General features: G+C 40.6%; 1 protein-coding gene across 1 annotated transcript in view; it reads right to left on the bottom strand.

The window, feature by feature from the left end:
* The window catches only part of LOC126273901 (eIF-2-alpha kinase activator GCN1), a 225,651-nt gene that overhangs the window by 83,426 nt on the left and 119,441 nt on the right, over window positions 1-22,784 (bottom strand). Inside the window, exons 16-20 of the mRNA XM_049977066.1 lie at window positions 21,789-22,190; window positions 16,984-17,150; window positions 10,859-10,971; window positions 10,575-10,779; window positions 232-465 (exon numbers count right to left, since the gene is read on the bottom strand). Of these exons, the coding sequence (XP_049833023.1) occupies window positions 232-465; window positions 10,575-10,779; window positions 10,859-10,971; window positions 16,984-17,150; window positions 21,789-22,190 (1,121 nt within the window). The remainder of the gene's footprint in view (window positions 1-231; window positions 466-10,574; window positions 10,780-10,858; window positions 10,972-16,983; window positions 17,151-21,788; window positions 22,191-22,784) is intronic.

Here is a 22,784-nt window from a genome sequence, read left to right as displayed (position 1 = left end):
GAAAATATAGAGTTCAGCTATTTTTACAAATTTAGTTACCAGTATTGATGTTTAGCTTATTTTATCTTCTTGAGTTGCACCATATGTAATAATATTGATATTTTAGTGAAAATAAGTTTTATCTATTGTAGGCTAATTGAAATTGAGAACTCTAGAAAAATAACTTAGCACTAGATACTCAATGAAGAATTGGTTATATTTATTTGTATTTGTTCAATAGCACAGACTCACTTTTCCATGCAAGTCCACTGCTGCCAAAGCTGCAGCAAGCATATTCTTGCGCACTTCTGGGCTTCTGTCACCCAAACCCGTTGACACAAAGAATGTAATAAGACTTGAAACTGATGTAGGTTTCAACAGGGGAGCAATTTGTGCCAGCGCTAAAGCCACTCCACTTCTTGGTTCCCAAGTGTCAACAGGCTGCTCAATGACTCGACCAAAACTATCCAATTTTGGAGGAAGAATCTTGAAAAAACAATGATTTCTGAGTGTTACCTTCAGTAATATGAAACATGAAATATGTGACTAGATTAGACTAGAAATAGGTGCATTCACAGGCATGGGAAACAGAATCTTATGCTACTTAATTTCAAGGGAAATGCAGGTATCTGAAAGTAAACTAAGAAGTACAGTAATTAAAAAAAACACTTTAACCCTTTCAGTGCTATACACGAGTTTTTTCCACTCCATGCCAAGGCTGCTTATGTTATGCCTGCACTGCTCACCAAATATTGGTGACTGCTGAGAGATGGCATTCCGACTGATACACTTCTCACCCGATTTTACGAAAACCATTAGGTGAAAAAATTTTATTTTTGCGCATCTTACAGTCTGATATCTGCACTCTATAAAGAACTGAATTTCTTTTTGTTATGCGACATAGCTACCACGCTGTGTCAAATAAGAAAACCATTGCATGAAATTTTAAAGATTTTATAGAGTTAAAAATGCCAATTCGTGAACTTTGCGAATGGCTGATTTATACATTGTAGTGAATGGATGGTACACAAGATATCAAAATTTTAGTTAAAACTGAGAACAGAATGACATAATTTTTTTGTTGAGTTATTGGGTTTTATATCTAAAGTTCAGTGGTGCGTGACGTGTCCATTCATGTACTTGCGTATTATGAATCAAGTGGTCATAACAATCATCATACCTCATAAATGATTCAAGACATCAAAATGAGGTTTTCTGGAAATAATAGCACACCACGTATGTTGTATGATAAATAGCTGAATTTTTTTTTATTCGCCAGATAGGGAAGTAATTCATCCGCAGGAGTAAGAGGTAGGCAACTGGGGACACATTCATTTGTCTACAGCAGTGTAGGAAAATCCAAGTGACGCACATACACATTCACAACACCTGGGGAACAACATACATGTGTATACATGTCCACAGCAGCAAAAAGCTTAATTTAACAAGATATGAATATACTGTGGCAGATCATTTCTTGCAGTAATATATTGGCATTAATTGCAAAGGAGAAGCAGCATATGATAAAATAATGGTAATACTTTACAGAAAACAATCACCTCAGTGACAGACTACTAGCAGCAATACTGCAAGGCAAAATCTTTACTACTTTACAAAACTGTTAAGTTTTCATAACCCTTGTGGCCATATTGCTGTTGGCTTTTGTCTTAGGGTCCAATACAAAAACTAACAGACAATACATTTTTAAGGCTTCATTTGATACCACACTACATGGTTCACAGGTAATTCAAACATCAGAGTGTTTCTTGCATGACATAAGTCAAAAACTTTTCTGAACACTTGGATGTACATGACACAATGGAATCAACACCAAATGAAGGATTGCAGTTAGGAGAAGTGGGATTAGAATCAATACAAATACCTGTTCTTGAGGTAAAAGTCATTCCATTTGTAGTAACAGCATTAAATGCAACCTTAAGTAGTTGTGTCTGTAACCACTCAGACACGATCAAGTAATTGCAGGGTTCCTGGCAATGGCAAAAAAGTGGGTATCTAACCTTGTCTCACATGTAGGCAACTTTTACTTAAACAGTTTCAGTGGTCTAGAATTGTAGCAAACTGTTACATGTTTATGAATACAACGTTCACTTCTCTAACTGCAGTGTAATTAAACTGCACAGAAAACTGTATCACATATCCCCTGAAATAGCAGCAGTTATCATTTTTTTAAAATAATTTTCAGAAAGGAGAGCAGAGCTAGCATTAGGTCTGACAATGCCTATGAGGATCAAGCTAAAGCCTCAACATCTACAGCCAGAAGCAAATGACTGACAGTGCATGGCAAAAAAGCCAGGGGAGGGGGTGAGAGCAAGATAGGTGTGCCTCGTCAACACCTCAAGCAGTTTATGAGTCCAAAACACACTACCTTAGAGGGATGAAAAGGAACCACCACCATGGGCAAAATATAACGCCAGGTCAGTCATGTTGCCATCATCTGTTAGCACCAGAGGTAGAGTGTCAGGAGTTAGATTAAGATGTCACCTCAAAGCAGCCAAATTAGGGCAGTCTATGAGTAACTGGGCTATCATCAGGTGGGCTCTGCATCGACAGTGAGGGGGATCCTCACGCTGAAGAACCCGGCCATGGGTCAGCCGAGTGTGGCCCGTGCAGAGTTAACAGAGGATGATGCATTCCTTGCGAGAAGCATGCAGGGAAAATTGCCACGTAGTCATGGTCTCCTTAATTGTCCTCAGTTAGTTTGGGGAGATCAGACAGACCATTCTGAGTTCCAGGCTTTCAGCAATCGACAGCATATAATTGTCCAAAGATCCAGTTATGGACCCCCATTTCCAGAATCAGCTCATTTATTTCCAGAAATCCCAACATGACTGGGGGTCTAAATGAAAATGACAGGTCCTCCAGCTTGATGGAAGTCAGAGACAAGATTGTGGATAGCTATAACCACTGAGTGAGGAGAAAGCACTGGTCTATAATCTGAAGGCTGCTAAGGCAGTCATTACAGATTAGGATACTGTTTCCAGTACAAGAATGAACATGGCTAAGGGCTACTTTAAAGGCCATCAATTCAGCAGTAAAGACACTGCAGCTGTCTGACAAAGTAGAGTTCATTGCACCTCGCCTGTGTGCGTGCAACGCCCGTTTGTCCATCGACTGTTGAGACATCAGTGAATACCAGTTCTGAATCTGAATACTTTTTAAGGATGGCCAGAATAGGTGATGAAAAATCTTGGGGTCAGTGGAATCTTTTGGACCAAAGGATACTTAAAGAGACAAATCTGAGGTTGGGGCACAGGCCATGGGGGCAGATGTGATGTCTCCAACCCAAAATGCGGTTTGTCTCAACTACAAGAAGTAATTGATCATCTATGTAAAGCTCTGAGTATGGGTGGGCAATATGACAGTGACAGAAACGCATGACATGAGTCCTGGCAGCTGAAAACCAAAAGCCATGGGTGAGAGCCCATGACTGCACCTTTCGTATGGCACCCTGTAGGTGACATGCAACAATACCCATACCAGGAGAGCAATAATAAAAGCAAAAATCATTGGCATATAAAGAGGGTGATATCGAGGACCCAACAGCTGCTGCTAGACCATAGATGGCCACCAGAAAGAGGGGGACATTCCGTACAGAGCCCTGCTGGATCCTGTTCTCTTGGATAAGGGGGTACTGAATGAAGCATGCACTTGAACCTGGATCGTATGGTGTGACAAGAAGTTCTTGACAAAAATGAGAAGTGGGCTCCTGAGAGGCCACTCATGTACTGCAGTAAGGAAGTGACAACGTCATGTCGTGTCATGTCATAAGCCTTTTGTAGGTCGAAAAAGACCGCGATGAGGTGCTAACAATGTGCAATGGCCATCAGAATGGTGGGCTCCACATGAACCAATTATCAGCAGTGGAGCGGCCTTTGCGAAAACTGCCCTGAGATGCAGACAAAAGACCCAGAGACTCAAGGAGCCAACACAAACGTTTGCTAAAAATGCTTTTGAGCAACTTAATGAGAGTGTTGATAAGTCTGATAGGGCGATGACTCTCCATCTCTAGGGGGTTCTTCACTGGTTTCAATAATGAAGCAATCATGCTTTCTCGCCACTGAGATTGGAACTTGTCCTCATTCCAGATCCAAGTAAAGAGGGCAAGGATATGATGCTGACAATCCAATGAGAGATGTTTCAGCATTTTGTTGTGGATGTGGTTTGGCCCTGGGGATATATCAGGGCAATGAGCTAGGGCACTGAAAAGTTCCCATTCACTGAATGGAGCATTATATAGCTTCAGGTGGCATGTAGTAAAAGATAAGCACATTCACTCCACTCTCAGTTTTATGAGCCGCAAGGCTAGGTGGTAGTTCTCAAATGCCAAAGCGTGAGAATAATGCTCTGCAAAATGTTCAGCAACAGTCTCTGGATCAGTATAAATGGCACCATCTAAGAAAATACTTGTTACTCCTACAGGTGACTGGAAGATCGTACAGGCATCTAATCTTTGCCCATACCTGTGACAGTGTGGGATCCTATGGTGGAGGCTTACTGTTCCCAGGAGTCTTGTGTTCATCATTTTATGAGGTAGCAGATGCAGGCACAGATCCATTTAAAGACAATGCGGAGCTCCAGTGAAGGGTGCTAGTTATGGTGTTTGAAAGCCCACTTACGATCTCTAATGGCTGCAACGATCTCTGGGTACTGTCTTCTGATGGGTACTGTCTCCTGAGGAAGAAGGGATGGCTTGGTGGTCTGCCAAAAGAATGGCTGCCATTCTATGCTGAACAGCTGCACTGATACTGCCTTGTGATGGGAAGCTATGGACGACAGCAGAGGTGAACCCATCACAGTCAGCATTATGGAGAACCCATCAGAGCAGGCATCAAGGGAAGCAATGCTGAAGGAGGGGCAGGGAGATCGGGAAGTGGAGACTACCACACAGGTCATCATGAACTCCTCAGTGGATAGATGGTAGAAGACCAGGGCTCAAAAAGGAAAGATCAGTGGGGGAAAAAGTTTCGTGTGCCACACTGAAGAATGTGGGAGCACCAAAGTTCAAGAGGCAAAGGTCAAGCTGTGCCAATAAAATTTCAATATCTTTACTATGGTCATTGATCATTGTTCCACCCCACAAAGGGTTATGGGAGTTGAAGTCACCCAAAACTAGGAAAGGAGATGGGAGCTGACCGAGTAATGCAGACAGTACAGCCTAGGATACGACATCATCGGGAGGTAGAGAAACACTACAGATGGTAAAATCCTGATTTGCTCTTACCTGAACAGCCACAGCCTCCAAATTTGTATCAAGGAGCACAAGGTCACTATACAGGGTGGAGAAAAATTGTGTCACTAAATTTTAACCCTGGATAGCTGATGCTAGTAGGAACCAAAATTACTAATGTTAAGTAGGTTGACAATGCACAATTTTTACACTACAGAAACTTGGCGCCACATGCTCCCATTGGCTGCTGGATTGCTCTGTTGCTGGATGCTCTGGACAACGCATGACTGCAAATGCTTTGCCTGCTGGGGATTGCAATGTATGCAAGATGGCCTGCACGCTCGGCAATAGCGGGCCAGCCTTCCAGTCTGGGGGCGAATACGCCGGGGTCCCGACACATCCATTGTAGTTTAATGATAAGAAGTACCAGGAGCAAGGACATCGTTTACTTATAGCAGGTGCTTGAACTGGCGACCCTCTGACACGACACAAGCTTGCTAATGTTGAATGGTGTTCTGCCGAACTGTTTCTAGAATTCCTGGCATTGCCCTGATGTAATATGCGGCATTTTAAATGTGATCCATTAATTCCTCTTCATTTCTAGGTGGATTTACATCTGGGTGGGTGAACTAGAACCTTGAAGAAACTCCACAGGAAAAAGGCCGGTGGTGTGAGGTCTGGTGATCTATGAGCACCGCTGCCAATTACCCATCCGTTGAAGAGTTCACTTAACTATCCGTGCACAGCAGGACTGTTATGTGCAGATGCCCCATCCTGCTGCAACTACATGCATAGACGTATGTCCAGGTAAACATCTTCCAGCAGGCCGTGTACAGTTTCTTGCAAAAAGTGAAGGTAATTTGTCCTAATAAGTCGATGAGTGACCCTCATGCCATGTCCAACCACTCGAGTACTTATTGTAGGTGCTTCCTCAAAGTGCTCGAGAACTGTCTCTTCAAATCCAGCATTTCATCATGTTTGAGGTCTTCCAGCATCACCATGATATCCCTCTAACAAGCCTGTTTTGCCATGTCACCAGTGAATTTCTAGAAGCATTTGCAGGTATGGGTAGCATCTTGCATTATAGCAGGGGACAGTGTGTTACAGCAGGGGAGTAACGTCCATTGTGGTTCCACAAGATCATCATGCTAGGGGCGCCCTGGTTAGGTGTGTAGGTGCCAGGATTAAAAGTCATGCCCCAAGATCACTGTATGTCACTGGTGGGGTGGATCACCATTATCTAACACCGGTTTGGAGTGATTGCATGGGGTAATCTGGTGCCTCAGGGGTCACCGCGGTTGCCTTCAATAAGAATTTCTTCTTCTTCTTCACTTTCACAACTTCTGGCAGTCGCTATTCTTGTGAGGATTATCTGCAGTGCATGTAGGCAGAGAAGAAGATCAGGCAGCACTAAGACCCAGAGTCTGTGGTTCCTTCAGCCACGGGTTGATATCATGTGTCTCATCTGTGAATTTCAAGGAAGGTGGTTCACCAAGAGGGAGCCCTGGCGCTGATAGACACCGGAGAAGGGAGCTGCTTCTTGACAGGTGGTTTCTGAAGATGGTGCCACAGGAAAAACAGTTTTGGGCAATGCGCAAACAGTCTGAACTGCTGGTTACGGAACAGAGTTGAGTGACATGGGAGAGCAGGCATCTGACAGATTGTCACTGTGTAATTAGCCAGAAGCCACTGTCACCTAACCCGTAGTGGTGGGACACCAGCTTCCGCCAGGAGACTGTCGATAGGATTCGTACAGAAGGCCTCCGATTGCAACTGCATGCCAGTGTGATGAACAGGATCCAGCAAGCTCAGTACAGACGCTGCTGCTGACCCATAGACAACACATCCATAGTCTAAGCAGGATAAAGTTAGCACTTTGTAAAATTTCAGAAGAGCAATGTGGTTCATGTCCCACAAGGAGTTACTAAGAAAATGGAGAGTTTTAGCTTCTTCATGCACGTTGTTTTGAGCCAGTGGCGATGGGGCATTCAAGTTAGTTTGTTGTCAAGTAAAATACCAAAGAATTGAAAAGTTTCAATGACTCCAAGTAACTGGTCACCAAAACAAATTTCTGGATGCACGTGCACAATCTAGAGTTAGCAAAAATTGCCAACTCGTGATTTTGCAGGAGAAAATTGACAGCCGTGATTCAGACTGCCCTGTCATGTACTCTCGAGGTACCCCCTGAAGTTGGCGCTTAGTGGTGCACACTGATGAGGAGGCATAGTACAGGCAAGGATCATCCACTTACAGTGACGCACAGACCGTAGCCCACTGCATTTCTGATACCATTGATGGCAACAGAGAACAGACTTATGCTCAGAACAGATCACTGGGGAATTCCAGATTCCTGTATACAGTTGTTGGTGAAAGTCAAACCTATCTGGACCCAAAAAATTCTGAGAGATAGGAAACTGTGGGTAAAAATGGGTAAACTGCCCCAGAAACCCCACTCACGCAGTGCAGATAGTATGTAATGTCGCCAGGTGCTATCGAATGCCTTCTGTAGGTCAAAGAACACAGGAACCAGATGTTAGCAATGCGCAAAAGCATTGCGCACAGCACATTCCAGATGAACAAGATGATCTGTGGTGGACTGGAAAGCCCAAAAGCCTCTTTGAAATCATGATATATGCCCTCGGGCTTCAAGGCACCTACAGAAATGGTGGTTCACCATACATTCTTATAGCTTACACAGCCATTTGTCAGAGAAACTGGTATCTTGTAACACTTTGTCGATATCCGTTGCATGACTGGCTGCATTTTATTTTTTGTCTGCAGCCAGTGGCTTCTGGTCCTTGTCTTGAGACATGGCACCTTGACAGGTGTCCTCATCCCTGCCGATGCCAGAGGATGAGTAGGCATCTCTGATTGCTCCAATAGTCTGGGAACCGTCAGTGCTACATGGGTAAAAGGCGTGGCAGCTGACAGTCCCTCCCCCAACTGTGGGGCAGGCACTTGAATACAACCAAGGCCAGGAGATGTCATGCAAGACCTTGTCATCGTGTGAGGTATGGACTGTGACACAACAGTCGCAAAACTTGAGACCATATCAGACAGATGAAGTCTTTCAAACCTTTTCTTTGCATTTTGATAGGACAGGCAATAACGCATTTTATACTCTTGAGCTTCCTCTCCCTCTTAAATGAGAAGTGTGCAGTTCCATCACATTTATGGTGTTGATCACAAGGGCTGCCGTCATGGGATGCCCGTCCACATGTCTGACAGACAGCATTATTAAAACAGCGGCAGGACATGTGTCCAAACCTTTGGCAACTAAAACATCTCATCAGAGGAGGAATATAAGACCTGACATCACACCTATAAACCATGACCTTAACCTTTCCAGGTACAACGTTTCCGTCAAAGGCCAGGATAAAAGCTCCAGTGTCTACTCTATTATCTTTGGGTCCCTTATGGATGCAGCAAACAAAATGGACTCCATGCAGCACCAGAAGAGTACACAGCTCTTCATCACTTCGTAGCATTAGGTCCCAATGGATGATAATGCACCGAATTCTACTGAGCTTGTTATGAGGAGAAATGGTGATAAGTATATCTCCTAGCTTTACACAGGCCTCAGGCACCCGTGATTGGTTGGTGTAAAATGTTTAGTTCAGCAGAGATCCATTTCTCAGCTCTTCCATTGTTGCAACCTTCCCAAACCGATCTTCAATATTTTTAGTGAAAAACAGTGGATTTATTGCAGTGAAAGATCTGCCGTCAGTTTGGAAACAAACCAAGAACTTGGCAAACTGTCCATTTCTCCTTATCTGGCTCTCTTCTTAAGGCATGGTCAAACACGGAAATGGCATAGGACTGTAAACCTCTCTATTAAAAATCACTGTTTCTAACTGTTGAGACGGCCTCGTTGCCAAGGCCACCATTAAACTGGATCGCTTTCATTACAGATCATCTGCAGCGATGTCCCTCCAATTGGAAGATCTCCCTATGGGTGCACCTTGCTAAGGCAAAGGCCACCACGCACAGTCTGAATGTTGGTACCCTGAAGCTGATGGATACCTACTCCTCGCTTGACATGGGGAGGTTACAGCTCAGGTATCAGCAGCACATGCATTCTCAGGTGGCTACCACCGAAAGCCTACATGACAACCCCACCACGATGGACTGGCTGCAGAGGTAGATCCAGATCCATTTGATTAGTAGGTGCAACAATAACAGCGCACAGTTAATGCACCACAGTAAGACATCCTTCCCCAAATGGCCCACACTTCGGTGAAATTCGGAAAGTGGAGGTCAAACCTAAAATGGGTACCAGAATTTCAAAAGCCAAAAAAGGTGAAGAAAAAAGTATTAAAAATGGTGAAAACCTTTAGAAGTTTAAAATATGGTCAAAATACCAAGGAAAAATGTGACCAAATAAAAAGGCTCCTATTAGTTGCCTCTCACAAAAGGCAAGAAAAGGCTGCAGATCTATTCTAGCCCCCGACACTGCAGGGGAGGTCTGGAGTCCTGGTCCTACTTGTCAGCAGATGTAGAGGTTTGCTGTTATGGATAAAGTGCTTGACAGGGCAGATAGGCATGGAGAGCTGCGACAAACCAGTCTTTGGACTGAAGATCACAACAGCAACACATTGAAGTATTGACATGCTGCTATGCACACTACCTTATGATACACAGCAACAACATCAGAGAGTGCCACCATTCAGGCAGTCTAAAAATAGCAACCTGTTTATGCTTCCACCACGAGACCTTGAAATATTCGGTTACATTCACCTCCAATTATGTCAGCTATCACAGACCATGGTGATACATGGAACTACTTTGCTTTTCTGCAAAATAGAGCACAGATGGATATAATTCTACCAGTCACAGATAAACACACAGTGCATACACACTGTCAGTTCCAGTTCCACAGTTGCAGTTCATCAGTTCATCCAGCAACAGTTCCAGTCTACCGACATTGTCTGCCAATGCGGATCAACAGTTGCTGTCATTATAGCAAGCCACTATAATAATCGTCAGTAGTAAATGTTGGGTGTCAAGTGATGCAGTCTTATAAACAGTTAGATACAGCAGTCCAAACTCTTAATTCTACAGATTAGGTTGTTCATTTTTTGTATGTGCAATTAGTATGCCTGTGAGCACACATGCATCTACTGTGCTAGCTAGCTACCTTATAAAGCCATAATTATTCTGTAGAACAGAGTTCACCTTCTGTGCCTTCTTTTAATGAATACAACACACACATTCAGATTAACATTTAAGTAAACAGGGTACACAGTATTTACATTACTAAAACAGCATCTAAGGTGCCTGAAGCATATTTTTTATTTCAAATTGGAAGATATAAACTACTGTCAAAGTTAAAAACATGTATAATTGCCACACACAGAACCATTTTCAAAACTTTAAAATGTGTAATTTTTAAGTAAATACCACTCACTGCTAGTTTCTCATGGTAGATGGCGAGAAGTTTTTCCAAAACAGGTTCTACAAGCCCCATTTCCTCCCTTAGTAGAGCGGCAAGAGCTTCTGCAGCTGCCCGTTGAATTTCTTCTACTGGATGAATTATGTCTGTCAATAACTCTTCATAAAGGGCTGTAGGGAATCTCATTTGTGATATATCCCAAAGTTTGTCAGCCAAGGCTCTAGAAACCAGTAATGCTTCATCTTTACCACCACATATAACAAGTACTGCCAACAGTACTTGTATAAATAAATACTTACCTGTTTTCAGGACACACATCAAAACGTGCCACCCATATTCGTTTTATTAATCTTAAGGCTTGATCATAATCCTCTTTAAAAGAAGGCAATGCCTGAACCATTGCAGCTAGTGCCTGGAAAAATAAAATTTGTAAGATAACAATAATAGAATTTCAAGAACTATAGGATAAAATACAAAAGAAACGTAATGTCTTACATAGAACACCGTAAAAAGGTGAAATAGAAACAAGTGAGAGATAACCTGTAAAGCTACTTTGCTTAACATGCAGTGACGAAACAGCATTCATGCTAAGAACAATCAAGAACTTTCCATATCCTATTTAATCAAAATGAAGGCATACACACACTGTCTGTCTCTATTCAATGTGACGTTTATACTGAATGCTACCAAAAACACACAGAAGGTATGTGGGTTTGTGTGTTTCATTCACTGTCACACCACAACACCACCTTTAGCTGTGACATAATGTAGCCCATTTAGTTCTGTGGTTTAAAGCATCAGTATATGTTTATTATTCTTTCACTTTCTATCTTTTGCAAATGATTAAGTATTTACGTGCACAAATTATATCTCTGCTGTTGAGTCAGTTTCACTTATCAACCACAAAAGACGAAGGTCACTATCTTGCTACAGTAGTCTAGTAGAGGAGAAACAAATGTAGGAGTGTCCTCATTTCATAACTCGTTGAAGACATAAATTTAAATTTTTGTCATATCTGTGTTGCCTACATCACTGAGAAGTCACTCAGAATTTTGTGTATGCTAAAGCATAAAGAAGCAGCCAGCAGAAATGATGTGGTAAGATATTACTATATTTACTTGAGCATAAGCTGACACTGAGAATATAAAAAACCCCATTTCTTTAATGAGGCGCCTTTGAAAGTTTTACTTGCGACATACTCTGACTAATCAAAACTACTAACTGTTCTATCGATATAAAAAACTTAACATTATACCTACTCTAGACTTTTGACATTTATTAACTTTCTACACTTTGATAATACAAGGAAAAATAATAAGAAACTGTTTAATTTTTACTGTCACTTCCTCTTTTTGCTTACTATCTAAGCCAGTTATCTGTGGTATCACCATGTCTAACCACCACCACCACCACTGGTATCATCACCTGGGCTGATACTTTCACCTAACCAATGAAAGTCAGGGAGAGAATGTTTTTCTAACATGAGCAGGAACGAAATTTATGATCTCAGTTGTCACAAATATTCCACCATTTCTTCAGAGTACGTTGAGATTTATGAAGTGGTTATGATGGGACCCAAGAACACAGCTTTTTATTACAAATAAACAGGGGATTTTATATCTAAACTGACATGAGAATGTGATGATATTCCTCCATCTCTTACTTTCAAACATGTCATCTGCCTGCTGCTCAATCATTAGCTGCATACATTTAGCATTTGACACACCTCCTTTCATTCCTTTCATACCTCCAAGTGAGCGTTGACAATATTGCTGTGTGAAACAAGCAAGTACACCACTGGCCCCTATCTAGACTTTTACTGTCTCCTGCAGAAATGTACGAGCGTGGGTCAAATGAAAACCTTAAATGTTTTTTTAAATATTATTTATTGTGCAGATGAGGTACAAAGCTGTATCACTTTTCAACATAATCTCCCCCATGCCCAATGCAAGTCGTCCAGCACTTACAAAGTGCATAAATTCCTTTAGAAAAAAATTCTTTTGGTAGTCTGTGCAACCACTCATGCACCGCATAGCGTACCTCTTCATCAGAATGGAACTTCTTTCCTCCTATCGCGTCTCTGAGTGGTCCCAACATATGGAAATCACTTGGGACAAGGTCTGGTGAGTATAGTGCATGAGGAAGACACTCAAAATGCAGGTCAGCGATTGTTGCAACTGTTGTACGGGCAGTGTGGGGCCTTGCATTGTCATGTTGCAAAATGACACCTTTGAGAGCAATCCACGTCGCTTTGATTTAATTGCAGGCTGCAGATGATTTTTTAGGATGGCTGTGTATGATGCATTGGTGACAGTGGTTTCTCTAGGCATGTAATGCTCCAAAGTGACGCCTTTTTCGTCCCAAAAGAGAGTCTGCATAACCTTCCCTGCTGATGGTTCTGTTCGAAACTTCTTTGGTTTTGGTGATGAGGAATGGCGCCACTCCTTGCTTGCTCTCTTCATTTATGGTTGGTGGAAGTGAACCCAGGCTTTGTCCCCAGTAATGATTCTTGCAAGGAAACCATCGCCTTCTCGTTCAAAGTGCCAAAGAAGTTCTTCACAAGCACCAACACATCATTCTCTAATATCAGGAGTCAGCTTCCATGGCACTCATCTTGCAGACACTTTGTGAAAATGGAGCACATCATGCACAATGTAGTGTGCTGATCCATGACTAATCTGTATACATGCTGCAATGTCATTCAGTGTCCCTCGGCGGTTTTCCTTCACCATGGCTTCAACTGCTGCAATGTTCTGTGGAGTCACAACTCGTTGTGCCTGACCTGGAAGAGGAGCATTTTCCACTGGTCACCCAATTTGCGAACTTCATACTCCATTCGGAGACTTGCTGCTCTGACAAACATGCATCACCGTACTGAACCTTAATTCGTCAATGAATTTCAATAGGTTTCACACCTTCACTAAGCAAAAACTGAATAACAGAACACTGTTCTTCCCTGGTGCAAGTGGGGTGGCCATTTTTATAGTGATACTGTCACGGTACGTGTGCATCTGCACTATGCTCCCACCTACAGGCCATTCTGCACCCTGCTTGTAGCACGCTTACCAACTTACATGATAATGGGGGAAAATGTGGATTTGTTATTACAAATTTAAGGTTTTCATTTGACTCACCCTTATACAATATTGTTGAGTATCTGTCCAATTTTAAGGTCAATTCTATTTCAACTACATACGGATTCAGGAAAACTGCAGTTTGAACATGGTATATGTTCATAAAATGCCACAACAGACGATATACATTTCAAGTGCTGGCAGCATGATGAAACCAGCTGCTCACTCACAACTCCCCTCCCCATTTTCTTTGTTGTCTCAGCCAAATTGGTGTTACTGTCCCCCCTCCACATTCTTCAAAATAAAACTGCTTCAGTTGACAAAGCTTCTTCTGTAAATGTAAGATGACACTATCATCAATACAAAATGGTTCACCTCAGCATCAATAGCCTAATCTGCATATTTAAGATGATCCTGCATTTTTTAAATGACAAATTTGGGTAAAAACCTCACCTTATCATCAGGTAAATGGGTATATGTGTGTGTTCTGTTGGAGGATGGGGAGCAAAGCGCATGGCTTCTTGTAGTAGATGAGAATTTTAGTGTGCTGTTTGACCTAAAAAATCCACCTGTGTTCTGCTTGTTGCCCAAGTGTAGGTATGTTTTGTTGCTTCTTGTGTGTTGCTGCATGTGATGTCCTGACAATAAAGAAACCATGCTGAAGTTCCTGGGGGAAAACAAAGAAAGTCTAATTTATGCTCATTTAAAATTGTCATTTTAATAATAACTGAGGTTACAATTTCATAACCCGCAAACCAAGAAATGCCATTAATTAAATGCGGATGCTGGTTACATTACCAGCATTGAACAAAATACAACAGAAAACTATGGTGATAAATACAATGGCTTTGGCTTACCGTTAGTGCTAGCACCCAGATATTGGCAGCAGCTGGCTTCTTGGCATTTCAATGACTGGTTACAGCAGTAAGCACGGTCTTGCAGGTGACACCAATAATGTAGGCTAACATGCTTGACAGTGTTACTCTTATCTACATTTACATCCATACTCTGCAAGCCATGTCATGGTGTGTTGCAGAGGGTACTTTGTCTACAAGTATCACTTCCTCCTTTTCCTGCTTCAAGCGCATACAGTTTGTGGGAAGAACGATTGCTGGTAACCTCCATGTGGGCTTGAATCTCTCTAATTCTATCTTGATGGCCTTTTCATGAGATATTCTTAGGAGGAAGCAGTACACTTATTCACTCTTCTAAAAACATACACTCTTGAAACTTCAAGAGTAGACCATAACATGATTAGAACACATCTTTTGAAGTGTCTGCCCCTGGAGTTGGCTGAACATCTCCATCATGCTTTCATGCTTACTAAGTGAACGTGTAATGAAACATGCCGCTCTTCTTTCGATCTTCTCTATTTCTTCTATCAATCCTATCTGGTACAGGTCCCAGAATGATGAACAGTATTCCAGTATTGGTTGAACACACATTTAGTAAGCCACTTCCTTTGTTGACGGACAACATTTCTTGAGGATTCTTCCAAATCATCTCAGTCTGAGATCTGCCTTACTCATGATTGAGTGTGGTTGTTCCACTTTAAACCACTCCATATGCATAATCCTAGATATTTTATGGAAATAACTGCTTGCAGTGATTGTTCTGCAAGCATGCAATCTTACAATAAAGGGTCCTTCTGTCTGTGTATTAAGAATACATTACATTGGTTTATGGTGAGGCTCAATTGTCACTCCCTGCACCAAGTATCAACCCGCTACATGTCTTCCTGCATTTTGCTACAATTTTAAAGTGTTGTGACTTTTCTGTATACAACAGTATCTACTGCCAAAAGCCTCATGGAACTTTCAACATTAGCTATTAGCTCATTTATATATATCGTGAAAAGTAACAGTCCTACAACACTCCCTTGGGGGTGCTCAAAGTTACTTTTACAGATGAAGACTTATCTCCATTCAGAATCACATGCTGTGTTCTATTTGTTACAAACTCCTAATGGCTATTACTTCAACCCCCACATCACTGGAACATCTGAACACAATATATGCATACAAATATCCATTGAATGTATTCTGTCAATTTGATTCACATTCTTTCCTTTCCTACTGCCTGCACACACCCACAAGAAAAGAAGCACCATGTGGATATAGATTTTAGATACACCCTCAACAGGGCACATTCTGGCTGTCAGCTCCATCTGCTGTCACTACTCCAGACTGTGTACTATAATGAGACTGCACAAGAAGAATGAGGGAGTGTATCTCTAGACAGCATTCTAGATCCTTTGTAAGGAAATAACCCACTACAATGAGCCATGTATTGCCACAAAAGATAGTTCCAACACCACCTGCTATATGTGACAGGTTACAGTGTATTTCATTATTTCAGTTTTCCAGTTGATGGGAAGGCGTAAGCTAACTGATGGGAAAATTTAAAGTGGCTTACTAGGTGTGTGTGTCAGTTTTTAAATCCATCAGTTTACTGTCCTTGTACTTCATCTTTGCTCTTTAACAGAACAGGTAACTAGTGCCTCATTCAAAGAGGCTTGCAAGGACTAAAGGGAGTAGACATCTGACTTATATGGTATTGATAGAAAAAGAAATGAAACCCACATTTTTTGTTCTTTACTGGGTGCCAGTCATATTTTAAACTGATGTGCAAAGTTAACAAGTTTCCTCATGTCTCATGACGTTAGATGTGTTTCACACATCAATATGAATTGTTACAAACCACAAGTCAGTCAACAATATTATGAAAAGGAAAGTTGCTACTCACCATAGAGCGGAGATGGTGAGTTGCAGATAGGCACAACAAAAACAGAGTTTCACACTTAAAGCTTTCGGCCAATGGCCTTTGTCAACACACACACACACACACACACACACACACACACACACACACACACACACACACGACTGCAGTCTCTTAAATGATACTATGGTTGCAGCTGTATAATGTTTTTGCAAAGGTTGATAAAAGCTGCAGAAAAAATATTATTTGCAGTAAAATGTATTCCAGTCCATGGTGGTGCAGTGTTATAGCAATCTTGAATAATAATTAATATTAAAAAACAGCCTAGGCTGCATAACCTAGAACTATTTTTAAATTTTATTTGCATAACTTTCTCATCACTTCAATAATGAAAGCCCAGACACAAAGAAAATTTGTGCATACTATGCATGAAATTACAAAATGAGAAACTGAGTTGCACACATAGGACCTGCTGTTAAAATTTATGAGAGTGTCGTAATGTACAAACCTGGTAAAGCAAAAAGTAATTACGATACAGGAAAGTACATATCACTTTGCCAAGCAAAGGTCTGCCCTGGTTGCATTAAGTAGCAACACGCTTACAGATATATAACGACAGTGATTATTACCCTTAATGCAGCATCACGAACAACTTCTGAGGGGTTTTGTAATGCAGAAAGCAGACTATCAATTTCTTCGCTGCTCGCGCGAGCACAACCATCTCTAGCAGATCCAGAAGTTGCAACATCAAGCAATGCTGCTCCAGCTTGCTGCTGAACTCTTCCACTAGTACGACCTGCAATTTTCCAAAGCGTGTTAAATAAATATTCTGAATACAACAGTGTCCTGCTTTCAAATAAATCAGTACATGTGTTGCACAAACTGACAGTTTTAATGATATATTTACACTAAATATTTTTCTTCAGAGTATGAAATAAACTGACATATTTGCTACACATCACACGGGAAAATGAAGTTATCACAATAGTACACACAGGAAGCTCCCATCCATGGAATTGTGTTTTTGTTACAAATTATGAAATAATGTTTCTTAGGTGTGGATTTGATCAGTGGACTACTTTTGTGTATGTAACTTTTAAAAGTAGTATGTTCTGCAGGTTTTGTTTAGAGGGATAAAGTGAAACACCATGCTGTAGTGAAATTCTTTGTTATTGCCAGTGGACATTCATACAAAGTCGGTGAAAGTTTGCAAGGCATCAGTTCCTTCATTTTCAACTTTCGGAATGGGCAGATGAATTCAAATATATGTGTGCTTATCTTGAACATCACTCACATGAATGACATTACAATAACACTGAGAAAATGTACACTATGGTACTGGTCAATTAAGTGATTAAACATGGAGGGAATAGCTAATACCACAGGCCTGTCAGAGGAAAACAGCTCATACATATCACATGAAGATTACACTCTGAACAGCCTGAGCAAGATTCTCCCGCATTTATCAAAAAGCAGATGCAAAAATTAATTTCTTAGCAATATTCTGTGTGTTGACTCGTTTCCGTGGATAAAATGTGGTTCCACTACTTCATGACAGAAATGAAATTGCTGTCAAGGCATTCAATAGAAATGTGTGGCTCTGTACCAAACAAAATTAAGTCAATTTCATCTGCAAGAAAGGTTAAAGCCCTAGTCTGTTGCAACACACAGCCAATTATTCTTAGTGATTACCCTTTAAAGTGTAAAACAATAACTGGAGAATACACAAATCTGTTAGAACCACCTGATAAAAAGTATATGCTGAGGCTTTGAGTAGGGATATATTCATCAGGACATTGTAGTAAGCACAAAAGTGCTTTGGAAATGGGAGTAAGTACCCTGCTTATTACTGTTATTTGCTTAGCACTCAACAATGATTTTCTTACCATATGGCTGCTCAACGATCGCATAGCTCAAATGTAGTCATGGAACACTAAGCACGTGCTGGTAACGACGACACCCTCCACATGCCCCCATGCCAAATCATCAAGAGATGTAAGTTCTTTTAAGAAAGGCATGCAATAACATTGCAAATCAGGCTAAGGAATCATGTAAGAAAGTCTAGAAAAGGCCTTTACTCAGCAATGTGTCAAAAATGGCTGATATTGTTATGTGAAGAAAAACAAAGATGGGGTTTAAATGGTGGATGAAACCTGAACAGGACTCGGCAAGTGGCAGTTATTTTCTGTTCAAAATTAATATATGACTGACAGCTAAAATGGAAGCAGTAAAGGAAGAAAATATGAGGGGAACACAGACTGCATTCCACCAATCCCGTTACACATGTCGCTGCAGCAACCACTATAAGATGCTAAGCCTTAACCCCACCACCATAACACTTTCTGCTTACACTGTGAGTTTCACTCAGCTTGCTGTCTTGTGTAATTATTGCACCCAGTGATTTTGTTGTCATTTTTATTGTTGCAAAAGTTATTAAGTTTGTTACTAATGTTATTTTTTGTAAGTCAAAAAGAAGTTCTCTGAAAATCACGAGTGGAAAAGATTCCCGTTGTTCTCTGGGTCAGGGGATTGCTGTACAAGCTCAGTCAAGAGAAATAATTTGCATGCCATGTGCCTAATTTGAGGCTGAAAAACTTAATGGTAGCCCACTGGTCTCCATCACCAATATAATCAATAGAAATGCTACAGTTCTGAACATAAATAAAAACACTATTGTAAAGATTGGCAAGGAAATGACTGAGAAATAAAAGGAAGCTGGAAAAACATCAAAGTTTGAAAGCTTGGGGGGGGGGGGGGGGGGGGGGGGGGGGGAAGAATGTTCTGTGGACAAGCAAATTATCAATACATGAAGAGATTCATTTCCTGAGGATACAGTTCATCATCAGAAAACACATTTTCACGAACTGCCACATCATCATCTACATCATCATCTTCATAACTTGCTGCCACATATAAAGATAAGTTGAAAACATTCAGCTCTTCCAACATACATTGTTGAAAGTCTCTTCTACACACACTGAACAGTCTGCATGTTTCAAAAAGTTGAATGGAAAGTAAGATTACGCATGTGTTCCATGCAGGACGTGGCAACTTTGCTCTGCCTCTCCACATGCTTCTGCTCAAATGTCAATCCTAAAGTAATTCTGAACAGACTATAGTTGGACAAATGGCACCCGAGCCTAGTTCTAGGACTGAGCAAACTTGGTGGGCTACACATTTTTGCTGAAAAGATTCCACCTACTAAGAATAAAACCACATTCAACACATCTGAGAAGTGTGTCATAATATCAGTAAAAGCCAGAAGGAAACAACACATTAAGGAGATAAGTTCTAAAGGTGTCAAAATTCTAATGTAGCCCTTTGTATGCCTGAGTATTCCAAAACATACCATACTTAGGCATGTTATGTGTAAAAACAGTGTGTATAAGTTTCTTTCCTTTTTTCCAGAATAAAAACATGGTTCAGTAAAATATTTTGTTTATCTGCTAATTTTAATATTTTATAACAAGACTTATACGAGTACATAAAGTAGGTTTCACAGGTTCAAATGAAACATCACACAGATTTATTGCTTTACAGTTAGAGAACTACGATTTTCAAAATATGTCTTAAAAACAACAGTCGATCTAACCCCACTCAGGGTAACTGAGGCCAGTTTTGAATGTGTTAATTCAAATCAGGTTCCCAATGCAGGATCTAGAAACTGTTACAAGACTTGTCACAGCCAGCTAAAATCTTCAATTATTTATATGGTTTACAGTTCTACATATGGGGATTGTACTTCACTACCACTTTCAGTCTGGTAATAAATTTGTTTATAGTTTTGGTATCAGTTTATCCTCCAATCACATCACCACTCAAATTCAAATTTTGCTCTGTTTCTGAAACATTTCCACTCAATTTTCCTCTTTATACTTCTCCACACCAGTATCCATGCCTTCCAGTGTCTATGAGCTGTGTATTTCCTATAATTTACCAATTGCTCAAAAGTCACATTTCCAAACACCTAACTTTCATAGGTCTTGTTTCAACTTTTGGTTCAAAATGAGTTCAGAATCACAGCTAATGCATAATTCTAATATGCAGTTACTCTATCTACAAGGCAGCTGCAAGAATCACTGCTAGCTGAGTGACTACTCTGAAATTCCGCACTCTGACAAATGTTCAGGCATTACTTGTAATAGTCTTCAGTAGAGGCAGTGCTGCTACATACATGATTAGCAGAGGCATGTTGGCAGTGGTCACTGTGAAGTGCTAAGGGAAGGAAGGTAGGTATGATAGGGGGTGGGGGACAAGAAGTGGTGTTTGAAAGTGTGTGCAGGGTCTAGACTGCCAACAGGCATGTCAGGATGTTATGAGGCAGGGGGGTTGGGAAAAATGGAGTGGAAAAGAGAAGAGTAGGGAAATATGGGTAGATGTGTTCTCTGCTTGGATCTTGCTACCCATCCAAGCTTTTGATATTCACAGAAGTACTTCTCTTTTCTCCAGAGGTCATTCTAATTATTCTATAGGTGGCACCTATCTTTCCCATTCTCGTGTATACTCGTATAGCTTCACACTTCTCCTTTACCTGCTTTGCCATATTGCACTTTCTACTAATCTCCTTTTTTAAATATTGGTACTCCCTTTTGTTTTTTTCATTTGATGCCTTTCTGTATTTCACCTTTCATCAAATAAATTCATTGTCTGTTGCATTCCTTTTCCTTATTTCAGTTGAATACTCTCAACAATCCCTTTGACTCTCAACAACCTTCAGTTGTTTCAATTTAGCCAGGTCTCACCTACTTAATTTCCCATCTTCTTGCAGTTTCATCAGTTTTAACCTGCAGTTTCCAACCAATAAAATATGGCCAGAGTCCACAGCTGCCCCTGGAAATGCTTTGCTGTTAAAAAACTGGTTTCAAAATCTCAATCTTGCCATTATATAATCTCTCTGAAACCATATGGTGGCTCTAGTTCTCTTCCATGCATACAATCTTGTTCATGATTCTTAAACCCCTAGTGTTAGAACCATTAAATTATGCTCCATGTAAAATTTTACCAGGTGACTTCCCTTTCCATTCATTTTCTTCAGTCACTACTCTCCTAGCATTTTCCATTCTCTTTGCTTTCCTGCTACTGAATAAGAATCTACCTTCACAATCAAATTTTTGTATCCTTTTAAACTATATGAATAATGTTCTTTATCTCATCAAATCTTCTTTCAGTCTAATCATCTGTAGAAGTAGCACACACTTATTCTTGTGGTACTGAAACTCTACAGTCCCTTATCTCTGTGCAGCCTTGGCTTCACCCCATGGGTCTATTTTTTCTCCAAATGTTAAAATACACTCACAAGACTTCTAATTGATTCAGAAATGTTGCTCTGACGATTCTGAAGCAATACTGTATTAATGCATATGACTGTCAGGCTAAACTATGACACAAAGGTAAGAAAAGTGAACCAGGAAACTTAGTAATTACGATTACTTACTTATCATGTCTATTAACAGCTCAAACATTTGTTTTCGAGGAAGCAGCCTTGGATGATACAGATCACTGTCGCCAATAACTGTCCTTGCAGTACGTTGCCCCCTCATTTGTGCGTGCTCCGAGATTATTTGCAATGTTGACAAAATAACACCTTCATCAAGTTTAATAGCTGATGACAAAAGTGCAGATCGTAGAAGTGGGAAACAGTAACAGAATGATGGTGCAGGTAAGAGTACTTTTGGTGGGTCACTGCCTGTTATCTTCCTTTTGGGATTTACTGTTAACCTGTGAAGGATTGAGATAGTGCGAGTGACGGCAGCAAGTAGTGCTTCCTCTTCCCAAGCTGGATCTAAATCACATTGTGGTGACTGCAGACGTAAAACAACATGACCCACCAACTGCCCTGCAACAAGATAACAATAAGAACAGCAATGAAAGTAAAGTAACTTTAACTAAAAATGTACACACTTATTTGTAAGAAATTGTAGTAGTGCTCCACCACCACCAATACTACTACTACTACTACTACTACTAGTAATAATAATAATAATAATAATAATAATAATAATAATATAACAATTATCCTTAATAGAATAAACTGCACTTCCAATTACTCTTTGTTATCCATCAACAAATATAGACAGATGCCACTGTATTTTGAAAGAGTGGTTTTTCTTTTTTCCTTCTTCTTCTTACAATGGCTCCATTTATTGCAACCATGATTCTGAATTAGTTTCACAAAAGTGTTGAGACACATGATTTTTGTTGCATAACATACATGACACTATAATAGTTAGTAGTGATATTGCTGTTTCCATATTCATTTTCCCAGTGTATCCTGTCCTCTGAGGAATGCAGTATCCAATTAAAGCCAAATTTTAAAAAAATCACTTGATTCATTCACTGATTCATACATCATGTTCCATAAATCCCATTCTTCAGGGTTGTGAAACATATCAAATTATACATTGTCACTGTCAGCTATTTCTGAGCAGTA

Source organism: Schistocerca gregaria, chromosome 1, assembly GCF_023897955.1.
Source record: "Schistocerca gregaria isolate iqSchGreg1 chromosome 1, iqSchGreg1.2, whole genome shotgun sequence".
Taxonomy (NCBI): Eukaryota; Metazoa; Arthropoda; class Insecta; order Orthoptera; family Acrididae; genus Schistocerca; species Schistocerca gregaria.
This window is presented reverse-complemented; position numbering and strand designations above follow the sequence as displayed.